The following is a 19,837-nucleotide window of genomic DNA, read 5'->3' on the forward strand; positions in this document are numbered from 1 at the left end:
TCTCCTTCATTTAGGCAAAGGTATTCAAGTATGGGATCAACACAGAACCAGCAAAACACAGGTCACCATTTCCCATCAGAATATGTGACCTTACTGTACCATACAGTATCTGATTAAAACCTCAAAATCATTGTTCTTGCAGCTCCGTTTCCCTCGCATGATGATTTTGCACACATCTATTCTCATTTGTGATAATCACAAAGCCAAAACTACAGAGGTTGTCATTTCTTTCTGGCCATACCGGCTCTTCTTCTGGCTCACTGTCGATGCAAAAAATGATTTAAAAAAAAGTGCAACAGCACCCCCGTGGTCACAACATCTGATGGGTCACAGATTTTGGTATAACACCTAGATTCTGGGAGTTTTGTAAAATGAACACAGGAGCTACAGTCTGCCGGCTTTTTTAGGCTCAAGGTAAAAGGGCTTAAATCAAAAAGGAGGGACAAAATGCCCACAGTTTGCCATGACCTCTGTTTAAAAGGGGCTATATTGTCACAGTTTGGAGAGAAATTTGCCGAAATGAAGGGGTTACATTCTTTTTCACAGAGAAGGTAGGACAAAGAAAGAGCAAAATCCAGGGTTAACATCAGTTTATCTTTTTAAAATGCAGGCTCTTAAAAGAACTGATTTGATTCAGATGTGGTGTTCTTCCTACTGGATGTATTAGCATCTAAAGCTAATGTGTTTGTTTTGGTAACATTAGTGACTTAGAATGGTCATGATTTCACCTTTGAATTGAATTAATACGATTTTAATTTAGGAGCAGTTCAAGCTTTGTGTAACATTCGAATGTTCTTCTGGACTGACATTTAACATTTGACGACTTATGGTTTCAGTTTGTTTTAAATCTCGCTAGACTAGCAGATGAAATTAAATTAGGTAAAATAGCTTTAATGCAGTGTTATTTGTTTGGTGGAGCAGATATTGTGTGTGGATAAATTAATATTGTTATTGCTGATTTTGAAGATTTTTATTGACAAGTAAAGGAAAAAGACATAATCCTGCAAAAATGGTTTTTCATAGAGACACTCAAAGAAAGGATCCTCAGTGATTTACCTTCCCATTAGACTGCAGATGTTTTTCTGTTGTGCTTCTAATATGGCTGTTTGCCACATGTTTGTGTGTGTCTTCCTGTCCTCAGGGCATAGCTGCAGCAGCACGGTCTAAAGGAGAACACAAACAGAAGGTGTTTCTGACAGTTTCCTTTGGAGGGATCAAGATCTTTGATGAGAAGTCAGGGGTAAGCACAGAAGCGTGTGTTTGTGTGTGTGCGTGTGCGTGTGTGTGTGTGTGTGTGCGCGCGTGCATGCCTGTGTGTGTGTTTCCTCTGTTAATGAGGCATCTCAATGAGAGGGAGGGGCCCCTGGGGAAATCAGGAAGCCCTAATTGAAACCCTGCGAACATGGCCTCAGTAGATGAGAGAACATGGCTATCCCATTGTCTGCATCTTTGATCATCTCTGCGCACAGCGACAACACTGGTTTCATATTATGCTTCAAGATTATGCTTTTTCCATCTTACATGGATGCTTTTCTGGTTGATCGACTGGACCTATTCAGGCTTTGCTATCCGGTTTCTATCATTCCTCCTTGTTCAGTTTTTTTCTAATCTTTGTTGTTTCTCAGTTTCTTCTTCCAGCCGTTTTTTTTTTCTTTCACCCACTGTTCGATGACATCTTGGAGTATGTCCTAGTTTCACTGATAATGAGACATACTGACCACTCAGAAATGTACAACAGCAGGAGGACACATTATACATATATACTGTGAATCTTTGTTAAATGTTGTTGCAGAGTGAGTATGCCTGCAGCATGAGGGATGGTAGCCAATAGAGTATACTGAATTATTTTTAAGTTTTTTTTTTCTTACTGAAAGGCTCCTTAGATAAGTATTTTTGAGGTTCAGCCCCCCAAGTGGCCATACCTGTCACTGTATCCCTGAGAAAGAAATATAGTGTCTAGTGTTGATACTCGGTGCTGTTTGGAGGCAAACTCCCTAAACATACCAATTCACCTTCTTTTGGTACTAAAACTGGATAATTTGTGTCCCATTAAATTTTAGAAACTTTTAAGGAAATCTATTTTAGATTCTTGGCTCAGTTTGTTCACCGTGAACTAATAGGATTGTCTGTGAAATGTATTTCAGCAGCTGGAGTAAAACAGCCTTATTTTGTAAAAACATAATACAGCATAACACCTGCTCTTGATTGTAATGCCTATTCTGCTTGGCTGTGAGTAGGTCTGATTGTTAGTGAGGTATTGTTTAGATACAATATGAAGGTCGCTGTTCGACACCTGGCTTTAGTGGCTGATGTGGTAAGCCTGAGATTTACACCACAACAGGAGCAGGTCGTCAGTGACTGTGTGTGCAGTGAGTGCCCAGCAGTAATTTAAAACTGTGGGGTATTAGACCAGCAGGACACAGTAACCAGTGGCCTCCCACATGGAAGCCATATTGCATGCAAACAACTCATCCCTCACCCTTGTTTTTACAGCCCTCATTTCTCTTTGCCTCATTCTGGTCCCTGATGTTTCAAACTCTCTGCATCAAAAGATAGGGAGGGATAAAGAGAAAGAACCAGAGATACAGTGGTAGAGATTCAAAGGGGATAAGATGTAGGAGAGATAAAACATGAAAAGTGGAGGAAAGAAAAAGACTGGCAGTCTGAGAATGGGAGGGAGAGACAGACTGAAAGAGACTTAGAGAGATAGGTGGAGAATCAGTGCATATGTCATAGTACAGTTTTCTACAGTGAGACCTTGTCCTTTGTCTCTCCACATTAATATTAATATAAAGATATGCCGTCTTTACTATCAGTCATTCAACCACTCCTAATGGCTAGGGAGGGAGGGAGAAAGAGAGAATGACTATTTAGGTTCATGGATCTTGACAGTCTCATTCCCCTCCTGTGCATCAGTCAGCCAGATGGGGGGATGGATGTATGGGTGAACGAATGGATGGATGGCCTCTCTCTTGGAGGAGGGAAGGTCATGCAGGATGAAGAGAGGTGGTGCTTGAGATGGAGGAGAAGAAGAAGGCAGACATTAATCTAGCAAGGGGTAGGCCAGCATATCTCTCTTGCTCTCTCTCCCTCAGTCTCTATCAAGACACACCCATGCACACACGCAGTCGCACATGCACCCCACATCCTTCTAACCTTTCTCGTCAGGGCTGCTGCACCACATCAGGTCAAGAACTCATAAGAGTGAAGGGCTAAGCTCGCTGGTCTGCTGCTCCCTTAAAGAATGAAATCAGGAAGATCAAATTAGTACAGACAGACTTATGTAAAAGAAGCACAGATGAGGCAAAGCGATTTAGAGAAGACCCTGAGGCAAAGTATTTGTATAGAGGCTAGACAGCTGCAGCAAGGAGAGGCAAACAAGACAGAGGAGAGGTAAAGCAAGAAACACTGCAACAGTATTTACTACCAGACCTTTCATACCTTATTTAGTCTTATCGGATATGTTGTAACGTTATAAAAATCCATATTAATATTAATAGTAATAATGTGAGGACAGAAGAATGAAAGTGGGTTGAGGTTTGGTATGAGATGATTGTACCTGCATCAAATGGGAAGTTCTCAATGAAGTATCATAATATCATTGCCCCTTTCCAGTTTCTGTAATGAGAAGTTGAGGAGGACACACAAAAAATGGGTCTGTTGTGGTAGTGGATATAAGAATTATGAAGAACAGGAATGAAAGTTGTCTATTATCTTAGAGATTCATGAAACATGCAACAAGTATGGAAGAAAACAACTTTTTTCTAAACAGTATTAAATATTATTTAGAATGTAAGACTCATATTTAACTAACCAGTGGGGTATGGTTTGATCTGATTTGACTGACAGTGGCCTGGAAACACTGCTCACTGACAGCCAGCAGATTTTGGGTCATATGTTGCTAAATCTCGTGACCCCGTTCGGGACTAAGCGGTATAGAAACTGAAATGAGGGATGAAATGTTGCTAAACCCTGAGTGGTGTAGAAGTACATAACATCACTTTTTCTCCACACCAATGTAAAAACCAGTAAAAAAACAAACACACAAAAAAGTACAGACCAAACAAAAATGCAGAAATAACCAAAGCAGCTTAAATTGGTAGAACATTTTGTCTTCATGTAGGACTCTGCTGATCATAGTAAGAAGGTGGTTGAGAAAAAAAAGTTTCCAGGGTGTTTATGTGTATGTTGTACAGTAAATGTTTTAGTCACTTTCTCAGCCAGCTCAACATTTAACTATTGATTATGTCAGATAATTAACAGGTGTGGTTGAGATTATGTGTGTCTGCCTGCTTGTGTTCTCTCTGTAAGTGATCACAGCACTACTACTTACAGGGAACTCATTAAACCTCAGAACTGTTGATGTCAGTGACTGGAAACTGGACAGCTTTCTCAGGCCCTCTGATGATGGCTTCCCACCAGGAGGGACATGTGAAGAGCGGGGAGGAGAGAGAGACAGTATCCTGCTGTTTCTCCTCCTCTCTTGTCGCTCCCAGCATAACGGGGAATATCTTGGTTCAGTGGGCAGCAAAAGCTGAAGGGCATACTGCCCACAGTCCCTCAGAGACACTGACACCATGTGTGAGTGAGATTGTGAGAGAGGGACCAGTAGTGCATATGAACAGTGCTGGAGAGAACAGAAGAGAGAGTACACAGTCAGTATCGACTTTTTTGATACACCTACTTGTTTCTGCAAACAACCCATTCCCCCAGAGTGTGCATATATTTAAGCAGCTTTGAGCAGCATCTCATAGTTGATGTGCCAGACATGTGGACTGCAGCAACAGCCACCCTCCTGGGATTTAATCTCACAATTCTGTCCAAACTTTACCAAGAATGATACAACAACAAGATTTAGAGTGTTTTCTGCAACAAAACAGCAGTAAGTCTCAGTCTTGTTGGCAGAAATGCCTCATAGATAAGAGATCTGAGAAGAATGAGTATTGTCCCAGTTTACAGCTCAGTCTAAAAGGTGTTTACAGTAAGTGGAAGGAATACTACTCTTGGGTCCAGGTAATTTAGAAGAACATGATTATTCAGCTATTCTTGTGTTCACCGAAACTAGACAGGTGAAGAATATTGCAAAAGTGCTGGAAGTCATTCCATCTCATTAATTTTGAAATTTCATTTCCATTATATGTGTAGATAATATGACATGATATGATTCATTTTGGAAAAAATCCAAATGTAAAAGCCCTTTAGTTTTTAATCTAAAGTAGCACATTACCTTCTAACATGCAAACTGTTTAACATTTGGTTGCAAAATTAATATGTTTGGACTACACAGAAAAGTATTTTTAGTTACATTGTTACTCATATTTTGGGCCTTATGATGCATTTTCAGTCATAAAACCAAGTCAAGCAGAGGTCAGGATGAACTGCTACTACAAATACTGTAGTAGTAGTTCCAGTCCCATAACTGTTTCACATGAAAGAGGTGTGTCCCTTCATGGCAACAATCTACTTGTTTCATGCAGCTTTGAAACTGGAATGAGATGTTTGTAGTGTCCCTGTGCCTCCAAAAGATGTGGCACAAGTTATATCAAGATCCCTTATGGAACATTTTCAGCACTTAGTTAAAAGTGTACATCAGAAAATGACAGCATATCATACCTGACAAACACGATGCTGACTGTCTCTGTGTGTAAACACTTTCTACTCTTTAAGCTATACTTGTTCCCAAGACAAGGCACAGCAGCTGAGTCTATGCAGTCATTTCAGTCCTTGCTCTCTTTGTCACTTCACCACCCACCCAGAGATAATTCAGTCACCTCTACAAATGAACTTTGTGAGGTTTTGCATGTGTGTGCGTGTGCACATGCATTGCCTTAGCTCTCATTTTCAAGTCAATCAGAGGTGTGTGAGAAAAAAGGTCCATTCTTTTGAAAAGAGAAGACTAATAAAAAGATATATTTCTCTATATGAAATTTATTATGCATTAACGTATCAAAATAAGCATGTGCACATGGATCTCATCTGTTTAGGATAAACAGAAAAGACTAAATTCAACTTAGCAGTACACAACATTTATATGAAAGAATGTTGCTCTCTGATTGGTCCAAAAACTGTTGGGGAGGAATTGTGGTTTAAACTTAATTCTCCCAAGATTGGTCCTTCAGTCCGTCCATCCTTCTCCTCTGATCCAATGGTTGTAAACAACACCCTAAAAGGGAGGAATACTTGCCCTGTCTTAATTCTTACATAGACACCTATGTCTTTCTTTGTTTCCAAGAAACTTTTGGCACTAACCCCCCTTTTAACAATAAAACTTCTCTGCCTGTGTGTGTCTGTATATTGCCCTGTCTTTTGAAGTTGTCTTCCTCTTGTTGGCTTTTAGATCTAATCTCTTGTTTATTACCCCTAGTGCCCCAGTGACCCCAAATTCCCTGGCCTCTACAGCCAGGTAGTAATATAACTTAACTGTGGACCCTCTTTGCTAAAGCTGTAAATCTTAAAACTCAGTGTTTTAATGAACCAGTCTCCTTTGATGTTAAACAGTTGGTTTACACAGAAAATACTGACCAGTGATTCAATGCAGACTTAAGGTGATATGTAACTACATAAACATAAACACAACTATGAGAGTAAAACATATAAACTTATGTATGCTATATAATAAAACCCTAACTAATTATATATTTCTATCTAAAAATGAAAATCACCCTAACACACAGACCTGCTCTTTCTCTGAACTTGATGACCTATTAACTCCTTTTCATGTTTCAAAAATTCCTAATATTTAGAGTTCTAACTGGGCAGTGTGTCCAGTCAGTTTTCATGTGTTTCCAAATGTTTAGCAAATTTTAACTAAATTCCAAGAAAGCTGGAGGCACTAAATTTCAATTTGGTTTCAATTAAGCTGTTGCAGAAAATGAGGATGGCAAAATAAGATTACATCATCAAAAGAGCTCCAGTAAAGCTTCAAACTGAAAACAATGTAGAAAACATGATTGATGGATGATATGAGTTAAACACAGATCCCATGTTTTCGTCATCCACTACTGTTGGTCTTCAGTGGAGAGGATGCTTCAGGAAACATTTCGGTCACGTGCTTTATGTTTGATTGACAAATGAAGTCTGTTTCCATTGCACTTGTCATGTTTAGCTTTTATTGATGCACCAACATTTCCGCCTCAGACATGCATGACAGATATTTATTTTTTCAAATTTTTTGCATTTCCACTTGGGACACTGGCTTACCTTCCACATCTCTGAGTTGTGTTTGTGTGTGTCAGGACTCTGACAGGTCTGGGGATGTTGGTGTGCTCAATGGACGGCACTGTGGCCTATCTGGACTTCTCACTGGATGAACTCGGAGACCCACTGAGTGAGGAGGAGAAGGTAAGACACATCGTGTCTTAGTGTCTGGACATGACTCATGCAGTGATTATCCATTTCTGCTGGAGCTCTCAGTGTGTGTGTCTTACTTCTGGAAAAGTTTCAAAGCAAGCAGATGTGTGTTTAGCCTCTGATGTATAGAGCTCCAACCCCTAGCATGCACTCAAGGACTACTGGGTCATTATGGTGACTACATGTCTCTGCTCCCAGCATGCAGCTGGCATAGACAAAAACAACAAAACAGTCATTTAGTGTGACTTAACAGAGGGCCATTGCATATTAAGTTGTGAATGGTGTTTGTGCGTGTGTTGTGAGCGAGGGCACAGATGAAGTAATCAAGTCGACAGCTTGCAGAGCTGTGATTGTCACTGGTCCCCCCTCTGTCCTCAGGAAAAAAACAGTACCATCTGCCATAGGCAATGCCAGCTTGGCACTACCAGCCCAGGCTAAACTAGGGAGGACAGGGGAGCTCGAAACAGTTTAATATATGATACATGGTCTCTGCTGTGTTTGTTTCTGTGTGTACACATGGGGGAGTTTTGGTGATTTCTTTTTTTTTTTTCAGCTTCAGCTGCAAATTTTGGGAAACGTGTAGAGAGATGTGGGGAATTCTTCAGCTGCATTTTGTGTCTGTGTATCACTGAGTGTGTTCTCAAAGCAGGTGGATTTGTCCATCTGAAACTTGAATTAATCTTATTAACTCAGGAAGTGCTGTTTGCAAAATATTTTTCATTAAATGCTTTACATAGTACCAAAAGAAGCAAACAGTTAGCAATTAAGAAATATGAAATAGTAAGTGTATCAGTCTTGTAAAAAAGCTCATTGAAATCTTTTTCTACCTGCTTTAAAATAATTTTTATTTGGGATTGATTTTATCTAAAAAAAAAAACATCCATATGTTGAGAAAACAATTACACTCTTAGAACCAAGTCATACATACTAGAAAGCTTGAGGTATCTGTACTTTTTAAAGTTGTAATCTTTCCCAAAAAAGTTACCTGTGTCATGCTCTCATTCAGGTTCTCCAGCACCACCATGCGGTCCACGAGATCTCCTATATTGCCAAGGACATCACGGACCACCGAGCCTTTGGCTACATCTGTGGGAAGGAAGGGAACCACCGCTTTGTGGCCATCAAGACGGCACAATCAGTCAGTGTCTGTGTGTAAAGATGTGTGTGTACACACTGGAGTATTTACATGTTTTACAATGCACCCATTGTGTGTAGGTTAATGTTTAATTCATTGGGTTTTTCCCTCAATAATAGGAACCTCTTGACATTTAGATAAGGACTCTTGACCACCATCTCATGTCGCTCTGTGCTGTAGTGCTTTAGCTTTAGGTGCTGTGTGTGTTTGTCTTTCTCTGTCTGTGTATGTGTGTGAGAGAGAGCAAAATGGTTCACATTGAATCCTGTAGCAACATACACTATGTAAAATTGAGTACCCCTTTTGGATCTATTGTGACTGTTGTTGCTGTTGTTGTGTTTATGTGCCTGGCTTGTTTATTCTGGGTCCAGCTGGCTCGCTCTGTAACCATATTGATTTCCCATAGTGAGTCGATGAGGGTTTGAGTGTGTGTCACCAGCTCTAATGGCATATCCATCCTCCCACAGGCCACGAACCGTGGCTCTTCAGCTTAGACAGACACACACAGGAGCACACAAATGCATCTGTCTATGCTCAACATACACAGCAGCCACTCTTGCACTCAAAAAAAAAAAATTGCTCACCAAAAGCTACCCTGCCTAACAGTGTAGCACAAGGCTAAGCTCTCATTAATCAGCTAAGTTGTCGTTTACCTGATGCGTGCCTGAGGAAAGGTCACAATTATATTTTACTCCTGTTTTCAACATTTGAACCAGCCATCACTAGCACTCACTCAGGTGTGGAGCAGACAGTGAGAGGGGTGGGGGCGCAGAGCTTATGGCAGAGAAACTGTAAATGGAAAGTAACCACTCATGCGAATTAGAGATGTATAGGGCTGTTCCAAAAAGGCCAGTTTAGCCATACATTTGAAAGCAATTGATTTACCAGTGTCAGCACAGGACAGACATGTTTTATTAAGTTTTTGTGCAGATGGGAGTCTACTTAATCTATATAAACGGATTTCATTGACAGTTCCATCACAGTTTTTGTTACGATGTTTTAGAAAAGTTACAGCTGTAAATGAATGTGTTTGTTACGAAAGCAACTTTGTATCAAATTTTCAGGAAGGCTACAGAGAGTTAAAGGGTCGGAAGTTATATCTGCAGCTATTAAATGTTTAAACAGATCCTTCTGAAAACATGGAATAAAATTGCTACTATGAGTAAATCAATCAGATAGCAACAGCAGATGAACAATAAAAGAGACTGACAGATTATCTGGTGCAGTGTTTCAAACTTAGTTCAGTGGCAAAGGTTCTAAGCATCTATAACAGTGGTGTCAGCCAAAGCCCTCAGAGCCTGGGTTTAACCCAATTTTATCTAGGGTAGAGTGAGATACCACACAGTAGCAGTTTGTCCAATTTTACACTTGCTTCCTAGTTTTCACTTTGAACTTGCTGCTGTAGTCGCATATACTTTCTCCAGTGGTATGTTCAGACACATTTTCTGGAGGTCTGGACATTTCAGGAAATGTTGGAAATCACTGAATTTTAAGATTGGGCAAGTTGAGGGAAATTCATTACACCAGGAAATATGTTTAGGAGCATCCTGGAGATATCCTATGAATAACTAACACCCTAGTTTAATTTGGATAAAGCGGGTTGAATCTGTTGCATTAATATTCAGTAGTATGGGACACTTTTAAAAAATCCTGATCATTGCAGATTTTAATAAAACAGTCTGTCTGCACTATCTGCAGTGAAAGTTATCACTACCTTTTGTTGGAATCATTCATTATTGTTGCTGTAGGCTATAAATTAGTCACCCAGTTCAAGAGTGCTGAACTGAGATGATCTCGTCTCTCTGGTTCTTTGAGTAGGCCACTTCTCAATCATCCATGAAAGTTTCTGCATTTATGGTTTTGGAATTCAGTCTGTGTCTTCTGTTGTTACCTAGATGTTTTGATGGAGGAGCAAAAAGAATGTGAGAGAAATGGCAAAAAAGATGAAGATTAGAACATGTATTATCAAATGCAAAGATGATATGAGTCTGACAAAGTGATATTTTACTGTTTGCTCAGCAGGACCCAGTGCTTGCCCCAATGTTTCTGTTATAAGTAATATGCAGCTGTGAACATCTTGCAGAATGACAACACTGAAATAGAGTAGAACTACTTCATGCAAGACAGCGTTCAGCCTGTGAGCTCTGGGTGCACTTTGCATAGCTCCAGTCAATAATTGATTAGGTCTGAAACACCACTGTACAATGAGACACTTTGCTGTTGTGCCGTGACAGTAGCTCTAAGCTGTGAGTCATGCTGGAACATCTGCTCCCCCAGACAAGAAAGGTGGTACAAGGTAATAATAAGACAAGGGACTAGTATCGGCTCTTGTCACTGTCTGAACAAGGACTAGAGAAGGAATGGAGATGAGTGTGTGGAGGCTGGTGTTTCTCTGTATGCAGGTTTGCCTTAACCTGGTATACATATCAGTTGTGGTTAGGACTGTTATTTATTACATCTCAGTCTGGAGCTCTCACTTTCTGAGTTGAGTCACTAACACAGCTTAGACTGGTCAGCCATTAACCAATCATTGGGGCACAGAAAACCATCAGTCACAGTGACATTTTTACCTCTAATGGCAGTGTTTTTTGTTTGATCCATGCTAATACATTTCTGAGCAGCTGGGAAGACAGTCTAATTCAGTTTGCTGTCAGACAAAAATATCCCATTACTGCTGCCATTGTGATTTTGGCTTGTGGCCTAATGGCATCATCCTTAATCAGATGTCAACAGGTGTCTCTGAGTCATTCTAGCTATGTGGATGATCAGGACATTCATCAAAAGCCTAGATTTAAGAAGGCAAAGGTCAGTTGTCACTGGTGGAAATATACAGTATGATCCAGAAAGTGTGGTTTGAGTACCAATTTGAAATAGTAGTTTGAATTGGTTTGAAGGCTGATCAGATGCCAAAGCACTGCACAGCATTTTGCTATTCTAAAAATGATTATGGCAAAGATCATTCTGTCCCTGGTACTGACACAGTTTACCTTTACCTTAAACATTACAGTTATTGGCCAGAGATGTGCACTTGTTTGAATTTGATATACCACTGTAGCAGGGTGAGGGATGCAATGAGCCAGATGAAACGTTTTACCGGAGCCCTCTGCAGAGGTAGAAAGTAACTAAATACGGTAACTCAAGTACTGTACTTAGGTACAGTTTTGAGGTATCTGTACTTTTTTCTGATACTTCATACTTCAAATTCACTACATTTCAGAGAAAAATATTGTACTTCATACTCACTACATTCATTTGATAACTTCAGTCACTAGTTATTTTCAAAAAGAGGCCAATAAAACAAAATACAGTATAATCACAAAATCTATTGATCCTCTGTGTAAAATTCACAATTTACCCAGCAGTAATTGAAATTTAAAATCATATAAGGCAGGTAAAATTAGCTTTACCTTTACCAGCTGTGACATTAAATGTGATGTACACAATAATACATCAATAATTATAATTGAATAATATGATGTACATCAATGTAAACTGGTCCATTTTGCATACTTTTACTTTTGGTGAATGTATATTTTCTGCTAATACGTTTGTACTTTTATTTCAATAACATTTTGAACAAAAGGCTTTTACAGTATTCTACAGTATTTTTACACTGTGGTATTGCTGCTTTTACCTAAGTAAACAATCTGAGTACTTCTTCTAACACTGGCCCTTTTTTTTTTTTGCTGTAGCAATGTCTGTCTGACCATGACCTTAAACTCGTATCATTAGGTAGCCATCAGTAATCACCACATGGCTGCAATTTATGAGTTATGATCAATGCTTTGGGTCTGTATAATGTGTGTCTGCTAGAGTGTGTGTTAATGGGTGGATGGATAATGTATCCTTGTCGTCCTAGGCTGAGCCTGTGATTCTGGACCTGCGGGATTTGTTCCAGCTTATCTATGAGATAAAGCAGAGAGAAGAGATGGAGAAGAAGGCCCAGAAAGACAAGCAGTGTGAGCAGGCTGTCTACCAGGTACACTTACCAACCCTCTGTTACCTGTTTGTTCCATGTTTAACCTTTACTTTAATCATCTGCCTGAAGTGTGATGAGCTTCATCCAAGAGACTCTTGACAGACAAGTGAGAAACAAACAAAACCTCAAAGCAAGTGAATGAAACCTGGTGCATTCACTTTAAGGTTTCATCAGTGGCACCATCTGCCCATTGTGCTTATTTCACCTTCCTCTGTTCTGTCTTCTCTACTATTTAATTTTTCTTTATCTCTCTCTCTCTCTCTGTCTCTGATGATTGCCAAATGATTATCTGAATGCTGGGAAGCTGCTATGTCTTGCTGTGCTTTCTGCCCACTCTCTTTACTCCAAAGGCTTAACTCTCCACCTCTCCACCTCTTCCCTCTCCTCTGTCCTCTCCCCTTCTGCTCCTTTCTCCTGCCTGTTTGATCTCTCCTCTTTCCTGCCACCACTCACCTACAGACAATACTAGAGGAGGATCTGGAGGACCCGGTCTACCAGGTAACTTCCTGACCAATCACATCTCTGCTGTTACCTGCTGTTGTGTTTCTACCCAGCCAGCTTGCTCCTCTCTGTGTGCACTGGGGGAGACAGCCTCTGTTTGGTCACAGTGTGGCACTGGTACAAACTGGGCAGTCTGAACGGTCAGATGTCAGTGTATATGGAGTCATCCTCAGTATGTGTTCATGTGTTTGTAGCCATGTAGCTGTGTGCATGTCTGCCAGTTGGTGTGCATGGTTAGCTAAAAGATGTACTAGTTTTCTCAGGTGCTGTGGGAATTTCTTCTGCATAAATTCTTCCCCATGTATCACCAGGAACTATTCTGCAACTGCTTTTTAATGAGACCCTATTGGCAGTGTTGACTAATCACCTCTGTAATTTCACCACATTTTTCTCAGTTTCTTTATCTTTCAATTTCTCTCCTTCTTCTGGTTTTCCTCTATTCCCTCTGCTGCTGATGTTGTAGTACATTGTGTTTGAGGCGGGACACGAGCCCATCCGTGACCAATCAGAAGAGAGCATTTATCAGGTACTCACAAGCTCATCTTATCTGCTTGTGTCTCAATTATATTCACATCATCTTGTAGTTAGCTTTAAACTATAGCAACTGTAAGTTACTGAAAAGAAGCTCCTTGACCTCGAAGAGATTTAGTCTTTCACTTGCTGGCCAACTATATCCTTCTGTAATGGAATAAGTATATTGTGAATTGCTCATAAAATGAATGGTTTCCGTTTTCAAGGATAAAAAATGTAGATACAGAAAATAAAGACAGTAAATATCAAAGGTGAACAACCAGCTTTCACTCCATGGAGGGCCCTGACAGCAATAGCTAGCTAGTCCAGGGAGTCTGGGACCACTCCTCGGGGGCATGGGTAGACCTTTGAGGGATGAAGAGGGGGAGGGTACAGTGTGACCTTTGTGGAAGGCATACCCCTCCTCTTTTTCCTGAGGAGATGAAAGAAAGCTGGGGTAAGAACGATTAATCACCAGCCTCTCATTTGATTTTTAAATAAAATGGATTGAAAATAGATGATACATGCACAAACATCGACATGTAGAAAAATACACACAAACAGCTCCCCACCACACACACACACACACACACACACACACACACATATTGGTCATAAGAAACATGAGCCTGAGCCAGCCTGCAGCCACAGAGGAATTAATGTATGAATAAAGATGGCAGCTCATGGAAATAAACATATGAAACAAGTAAACAAGGCATTGAGAGGAGGAGAAAGAATACGACAGGCTGTGCTAGGTAGATATCCACATGCTTCATCAGTGCAATTTATCACTTAACTCACCCCTGTCTGATAGGGCACATCCAAAGGAAGAAGAATAAAAACCTTATTTCATGTTTGTTTTTGCACTGCAGAGGAAACAAAACCATAGGAACCCCATGATTTGTACATATCAGTATTTTGCTGTTAGCATCCATTGTTTCTTTTCATTGCACACTGTCAAATCTATCTTCTTGTGTGACACAGAGATATTACATGTCTCTTTCAGTATGACAGCCTGAGTTATTACACATCTGTTAGTGTGATAAGCAGCCTTATCCAGTCTTTATTAGGGAGAAAGCGAGAAAGAGGGACCATCAACGCAGTCAGATAGTCTACTGATTAGCCCAGTAGATGAGTTTTCACTCCACAGATTATAATTCTGATTAGTCCTGCACACATACACACACGTTTGTTTTCATTCCTTTACACTGGCGTACATTCATTTTCTGGAAACCTACCCTATCCTTAACCATAACTTACCTAACATTAACCCTTACCCTCCCCCCTAACTGTAAGCCAAGCTGTCACCCTAAAATTCAGTGATTTACATGAAAAGGATCAACATCTGGTCCACATAGTGTGAGTAATACCAGGCTCACACACAGCTAGTGATTGATTTGCTTCTTTAGGAGCCAGGTTCCAGGGTTTTGTGTTGGCGGTCAGGGTGTCACAGTGCTGAACAGTGATGAATTTCATTGTTTGATTAAACCAGAGGTAACGGGTTCTTTTGGTTGTTCTCTGACTTTGTTGGCCAATTGTGAAGGTTCCCACCAGTCAGCAGAAGGAAGGGGTCTATGACGTCCCAAAACGACACCCCGTGAGTGACCGTGTGTTCGCCCATGTCCTACAGCCTGCCTCCCCCTTCTCAGACAAACCTCTCAGCCGTGCCAACATTAATCAAGTGGAAAGCCTTTTCCTTGGGTGTCCTGTCCTTTCAGAGCCCCACAAAGTTCTAATTTTGCAGTGAATCTACGTCCCCCTAACAGCCCTCCCCACTTAGTGATCCAGTGTCTTTGTTATTTTTCCCTGAGAGGTTTTGCTGGGACCCAGTGCTCTTATGTAATGTGTTGTGCTTCATTTCTGCTTGTGCTGTAGCTGTGGTGGCCGGTGCCCCTTTCCTTGTGCTCCAGTATTCCTGCTCCATGGTTAACTGGGATACTATATGTGTGTGTGAATGTGTGTGTGTCATGTCAGTTTGCTCAATGAAGCATGCCTGGCTGTGGTTTGCCAGTAGTGAATGCAGAAGAAAAAGCCTGCATGACCTTATCCCAGATTGCGTTGAAACATTTTGTCACTGTCACATCTTTCTTTTAATGGACATAAATTATACATCTGACTATAAATGTGCATGGCCTCATATTTCTGAGTCTCTGTCTGAGGATGTTGAACATTTTTTCACCCTGTTCATGCATACAAGTGAGTGTTTGCAGTGAGTGTGTGTGTGTGTATGTACATCTTTAAGCTCCTGTTTGTGGCTGACACTGCCAGTGGTTATAATAAAAATGACCTTGACTACTGTCAGGCTGCACTGTAATTCAGTTGCTCTTTATTTGCCTATAAAGATGCTAGTTAGATTACTGCTTAATTTAATCTGCTAAAATCTTCACATTCATAATAACCAGACTGCTGACCTGTGTGTCTGTGTGTGTGGATGCGTGTATTCTATGACTGTTCGTGCATGGTGTGCATTTGTATTTGAACACGTTGTTATGTGCAGATCAGTATTCCCTCAGTCCACCCAGAGTCCACCAGCTCAGCCTCTCCTCCTTGCAGTGGGGCTTTTATCATTAATCTGTTAAAACTGGACTTATATGCGTCACAACTGGCAGTCCGAGTCCCACTCTATGAATATTTGTAGGTTGGGAATCAGTCTTGCAGTTTTGGTAAGAAGCTTACAGGCACAGTAGTATTTCTGTTCTATCCTCACCTGGCCACCAGCACATGCTGCCTATTTGGATTGCCTTTGTGCTGGCAGGTGTCTGAACATGAAGAGATCCAATATTTCTCTCTTGCTGTGCACCCAATTAGACCAGCTGTCCGTTCTGGTTTAAATACAGTGGATTTAAGTATTTTCTGCTTCCAAGTCAGTCAGAGGGAGAAAATCCAACCTGGGATCATAAATGGACTTTTGTGGCAAATAGCTTGTGTTGTAATTTAAAGATAATTTAATTTGGTTTTAAGATCAATCCAGACTCACAGTGGATTTAGAAAACTGCTGCTGTGCTGCTCTCTATGGGTTAAATTTTTCAGTGGTGTCACAGCAGGGCTTTTTTTTTACAATCAAATATCAAAATGCTGTCTTCTAATTAAGTTGTAAATTTGAGCAGCCTTCTCACATCAGCCTAAAGGAGAAATGGGGAATATCTGATATCTTACATTTTGTGGAAAGTGCAGATAAATTGCAGAAATGGTGAAAAAGTCATGCTAAAATAATAGCAAAATTACTATTGCTGGTGTTAGATTGTAAATAAAAAAATTTTTTTAACACCAATTCTATCAGTTCAGCTAACTGCAAATTAGTTATAGAGCCTACACAGTGGGCTACTGGAGTTTAAGTTCATTTTAACTTATTAACAATCTGTCCACAAATTTAAACCACATATTTGCTTATATGAAGTAACTCCCGGGTTTGCACTGGGAGTAATTATCTTGAAATTATGCAAAAATGCTTAAAAATGGGATGTTTTATCCATCCATTATTTATTATTTGACCAATATTTATCTGGCCATTGATATTTAGGGTGGTTTTAGTGTTTATTTTATTGGCAGGAGAGGTTCACTGTCTTCACAGCAGCAGGACTGACAAAGGACAGTTACATTAAATGAGATCATTGCTGTGTGTAAGCACACTATGCCTCAGACAAAATAGCACGGGCAGAAATGTGACCTCCTGTCTACAGAAATCTCTTCTGTTTACTCTGTCACCTTCTTAAATGATGACAAATCAATAAAACACACACACACACAACACCATCTCAATCTACTGAGCCCTTGACCCTGTGAGAACTAGGAGTGGTCTGTTGAATCAACAGAAGCCCTCGCTACCTCAGAGTTCACATGTCGAGGTCATCATATTACTGCTAAACACCCTTACTCTGCTTAAAGACAGGATTAAAATGGTATGATTTTAAATAAATTATGGTTTATGTATGCTTTATGGTTTATAATTTGTTAAGTCTCTTAGTTTAAATAAAGGCTGTATTTGAATAGCACTCCTAAGTGTGTATGCATGTCATAGTGTGGGTCATGGTGTGTGTATATGTGTGTGTGAGAGAGAGAAATAGAGAAAGAATGGGCAAATGAGTGAAAAAGAGAGAAAAAACTCCATAAACTGGTTATTTTTGTTCAGAGTTGTGAGTCTGAGTGGGTTTTGTGCTTGCATGTGACACTACAGCAGTGCTTTTGGTTTATGCCAGTGTGATCAGTCACATAGCAGGGAATGAGCAAGGTGGCATTAATTAAAGGGGCTGTGTTAATTGTATGCAGAACACATGCACAGGTAATTACTGTTTCCTTGGAGATGGCTAATTGATGAGTGGCATGTGGTGTGTTTTATTAGTTTGATTGAAGTGAGCCGTTTTGAGTCCAAATTTTCAGAAATCCAGTAGCAAGTACCATTTAGTATTAGGCAAGCTGTTATTGTATCAGCTAATGATGGCCTTACTTCATGCTTCAGAAAAGAAACACACAATCAACTACAGAGCTACCAGCTCCAACTACCAGCTTTTCTTGCTTCTTGTTCCTGTGTAGGAGAAAGGTCTGCTACAAACCATCATCAGTCTGTAACAGCTAAAAAAATGTTGGCGGTTGTAAGTACAATCAAATGCGTAGGTGAAAAATACATATTGTCACGACCAGGCATGGCAGGGGGACCCAATGTACTAACACACACCGGGAGTGAACACAAAAGAGAGTTTATTAATAATTCAAGGACAATGGAAAGGGCACTGGGAGCCTGAGGGCTAGAGAGTGTAGAGCTGGGAGTGCAGATTGCCTCACCTCTCCAGTCACAGAGGCAGAGCAGAAAACGGGGAGTGCAGAACTGGTAATGGTGGGAGAGATGACTGACAGTTGGACAAGGAGGACGGAGAAAGGAGCAGGCCTGGTTGCAGGAACGTACATGAGTATGCCACACAGGTAGGCTGAGGAAGTGGCTACTCACGGGAGGATGAGGAAGGAGCTGCCTTGGTTGCAGGAAGTGCCTACTCACACCATCTCAGAGCTGTTCAGATGTGTGGAAACCAGGATTCATTTAGGAATAAAACATAACGATCTGGCGAATAGCACAGGAGAGTAGACTAATGAACCAGCGGGGATGGCGAAAACCCAGAACAGAGTCCGTAGTCTTAGAGCTAAACAAAACAAAGTGCCACTGCCACAGGGTTCATAGGTCCATAGGTGCCCACAATTGAAATCGGGCACCACCACTCAGGGATGACACAAAACAAAGCAGACCAGACAGGGCGGTTGGACTCTCAGGTTCCGCCGCAATGAGTGACTGCTCCGGTGGGCAGACCAGAGACCCAGCCAGGAACAGGATGGGGCATTCGGGAGGACAACCCCAACGCCAGGCAGTAGATCAGCAAGGCCACTTGGGAGGATGACCCTGATGCCAGGCAGGCGGCCAGAGAGACTGCTCGGGAGGACGGCATTGGAGACAGCCAGGAGCTCGACAAGGCCACTCAAGAGGACGGTCTCAGAACCAGGTAGTACATCAGCAAGAACATCACTCTGGAGGATGACCACGGGACCAGGCCAAAGACTGCAGAGGAGGTTGTCCAGGAGGGCAACCCTGGGACCAGGCAGAAGGCCATTCAGGAGGACGGCCACAGGACTGCATGGGAGGCCACTCCGAAGGATGACCTCAGGACCAGTCAGAAGAAGCCATTCTGTAGGGTGACCTCGGGACCAGGCAAAAGAATGCAAAGGAGGTTGGTCTCAGGTCCAAGCAGAGGAGTGCAAAGGAGGCCACTCCCGAGGACAACCACGGGAGCAGGCAGAAGATCATAGAGGAGGCCACTCCAGAAGACAGCCTTGGGGGCAGGCAGATGACCACTGGGGAATCCAATCAGGAGGTTGGCCACAGCACTGAAGAGCCGGTTGCTTGAGAGGCCATCCATGGCACTGGGCAGGAGGGTGCTGAGTAAACAGCTGGTTGGGAGGACATCCACAGCACTGAGCAGGGAACTGAAGAGGTGGCCATTTGGGAGGACATCCACAGCACCGCTAAGGGAGAGAAGCAGAGACTTCGGCTGGTGTGTCCTTGTTGGCACACTATGAATCTGGGAACCTGGGCAGGGATGCTCTCATCAGCACACCTGGGGGTTCCAGTCTCAGCGAGGACATCTGCATAGCCAGGCCGAGTGACAGGTACAGAGATGGCATCAACACGCCAGCTGACCCACTCGAAAACAGGCTCAGGACCCCTACACTGGTGTGTAGCTGCGCCAGAGACAACGTCACCATGGGCGGGCTGGGGTGCCGGGCCCGACCGTGCTGGTTGCCATTCATGCCTACAGCCCCCACTTCGGGTGCAGGGTGCAGACACGGCCCAGTGGCTGAATGAGTCAGCGGCGGCTCAA

At 41.7% G+C, this 19,837-nt stretch overlaps 1 protein-coding gene across 1 annotated transcript in view; it reads left to right on the forward strand.

The window, feature by feature from the left end:
* dab1a (DAB adaptor protein 1a) overlaps positions 1–19,837 on the forward strand; it is a 99,436-nt gene that overhangs the window by 68,197 nt on the left and 11,402 nt on the right. Inside the window, 5 exon segments of the mRNA XM_020603339.1 lie at positions 8,357–8,488; positions 12,345–12,464; positions 12,924–12,962; positions 13,429–13,491; positions 15,019–15,072. Of these exon segments, the coding sequence (XP_020458995.1) occupies positions 8,357–8,488; positions 12,345–12,464; positions 12,924–12,962; positions 13,429–13,491; positions 15,019–15,072 (408 nt within the window).

This window comes from Monopterus albus, unplaced genomic scaffold (assembly GCF_001952655.1).
Source record: "Monopterus albus unplaced genomic scaffold, M_albus_1.0 scaffold61.1, whole genome shotgun sequence".
Classification (NCBI taxonomy): domain Eukaryota; kingdom Metazoa; phylum Chordata; class Actinopteri; order Synbranchiformes; family Synbranchidae; genus Monopterus; species Monopterus albus.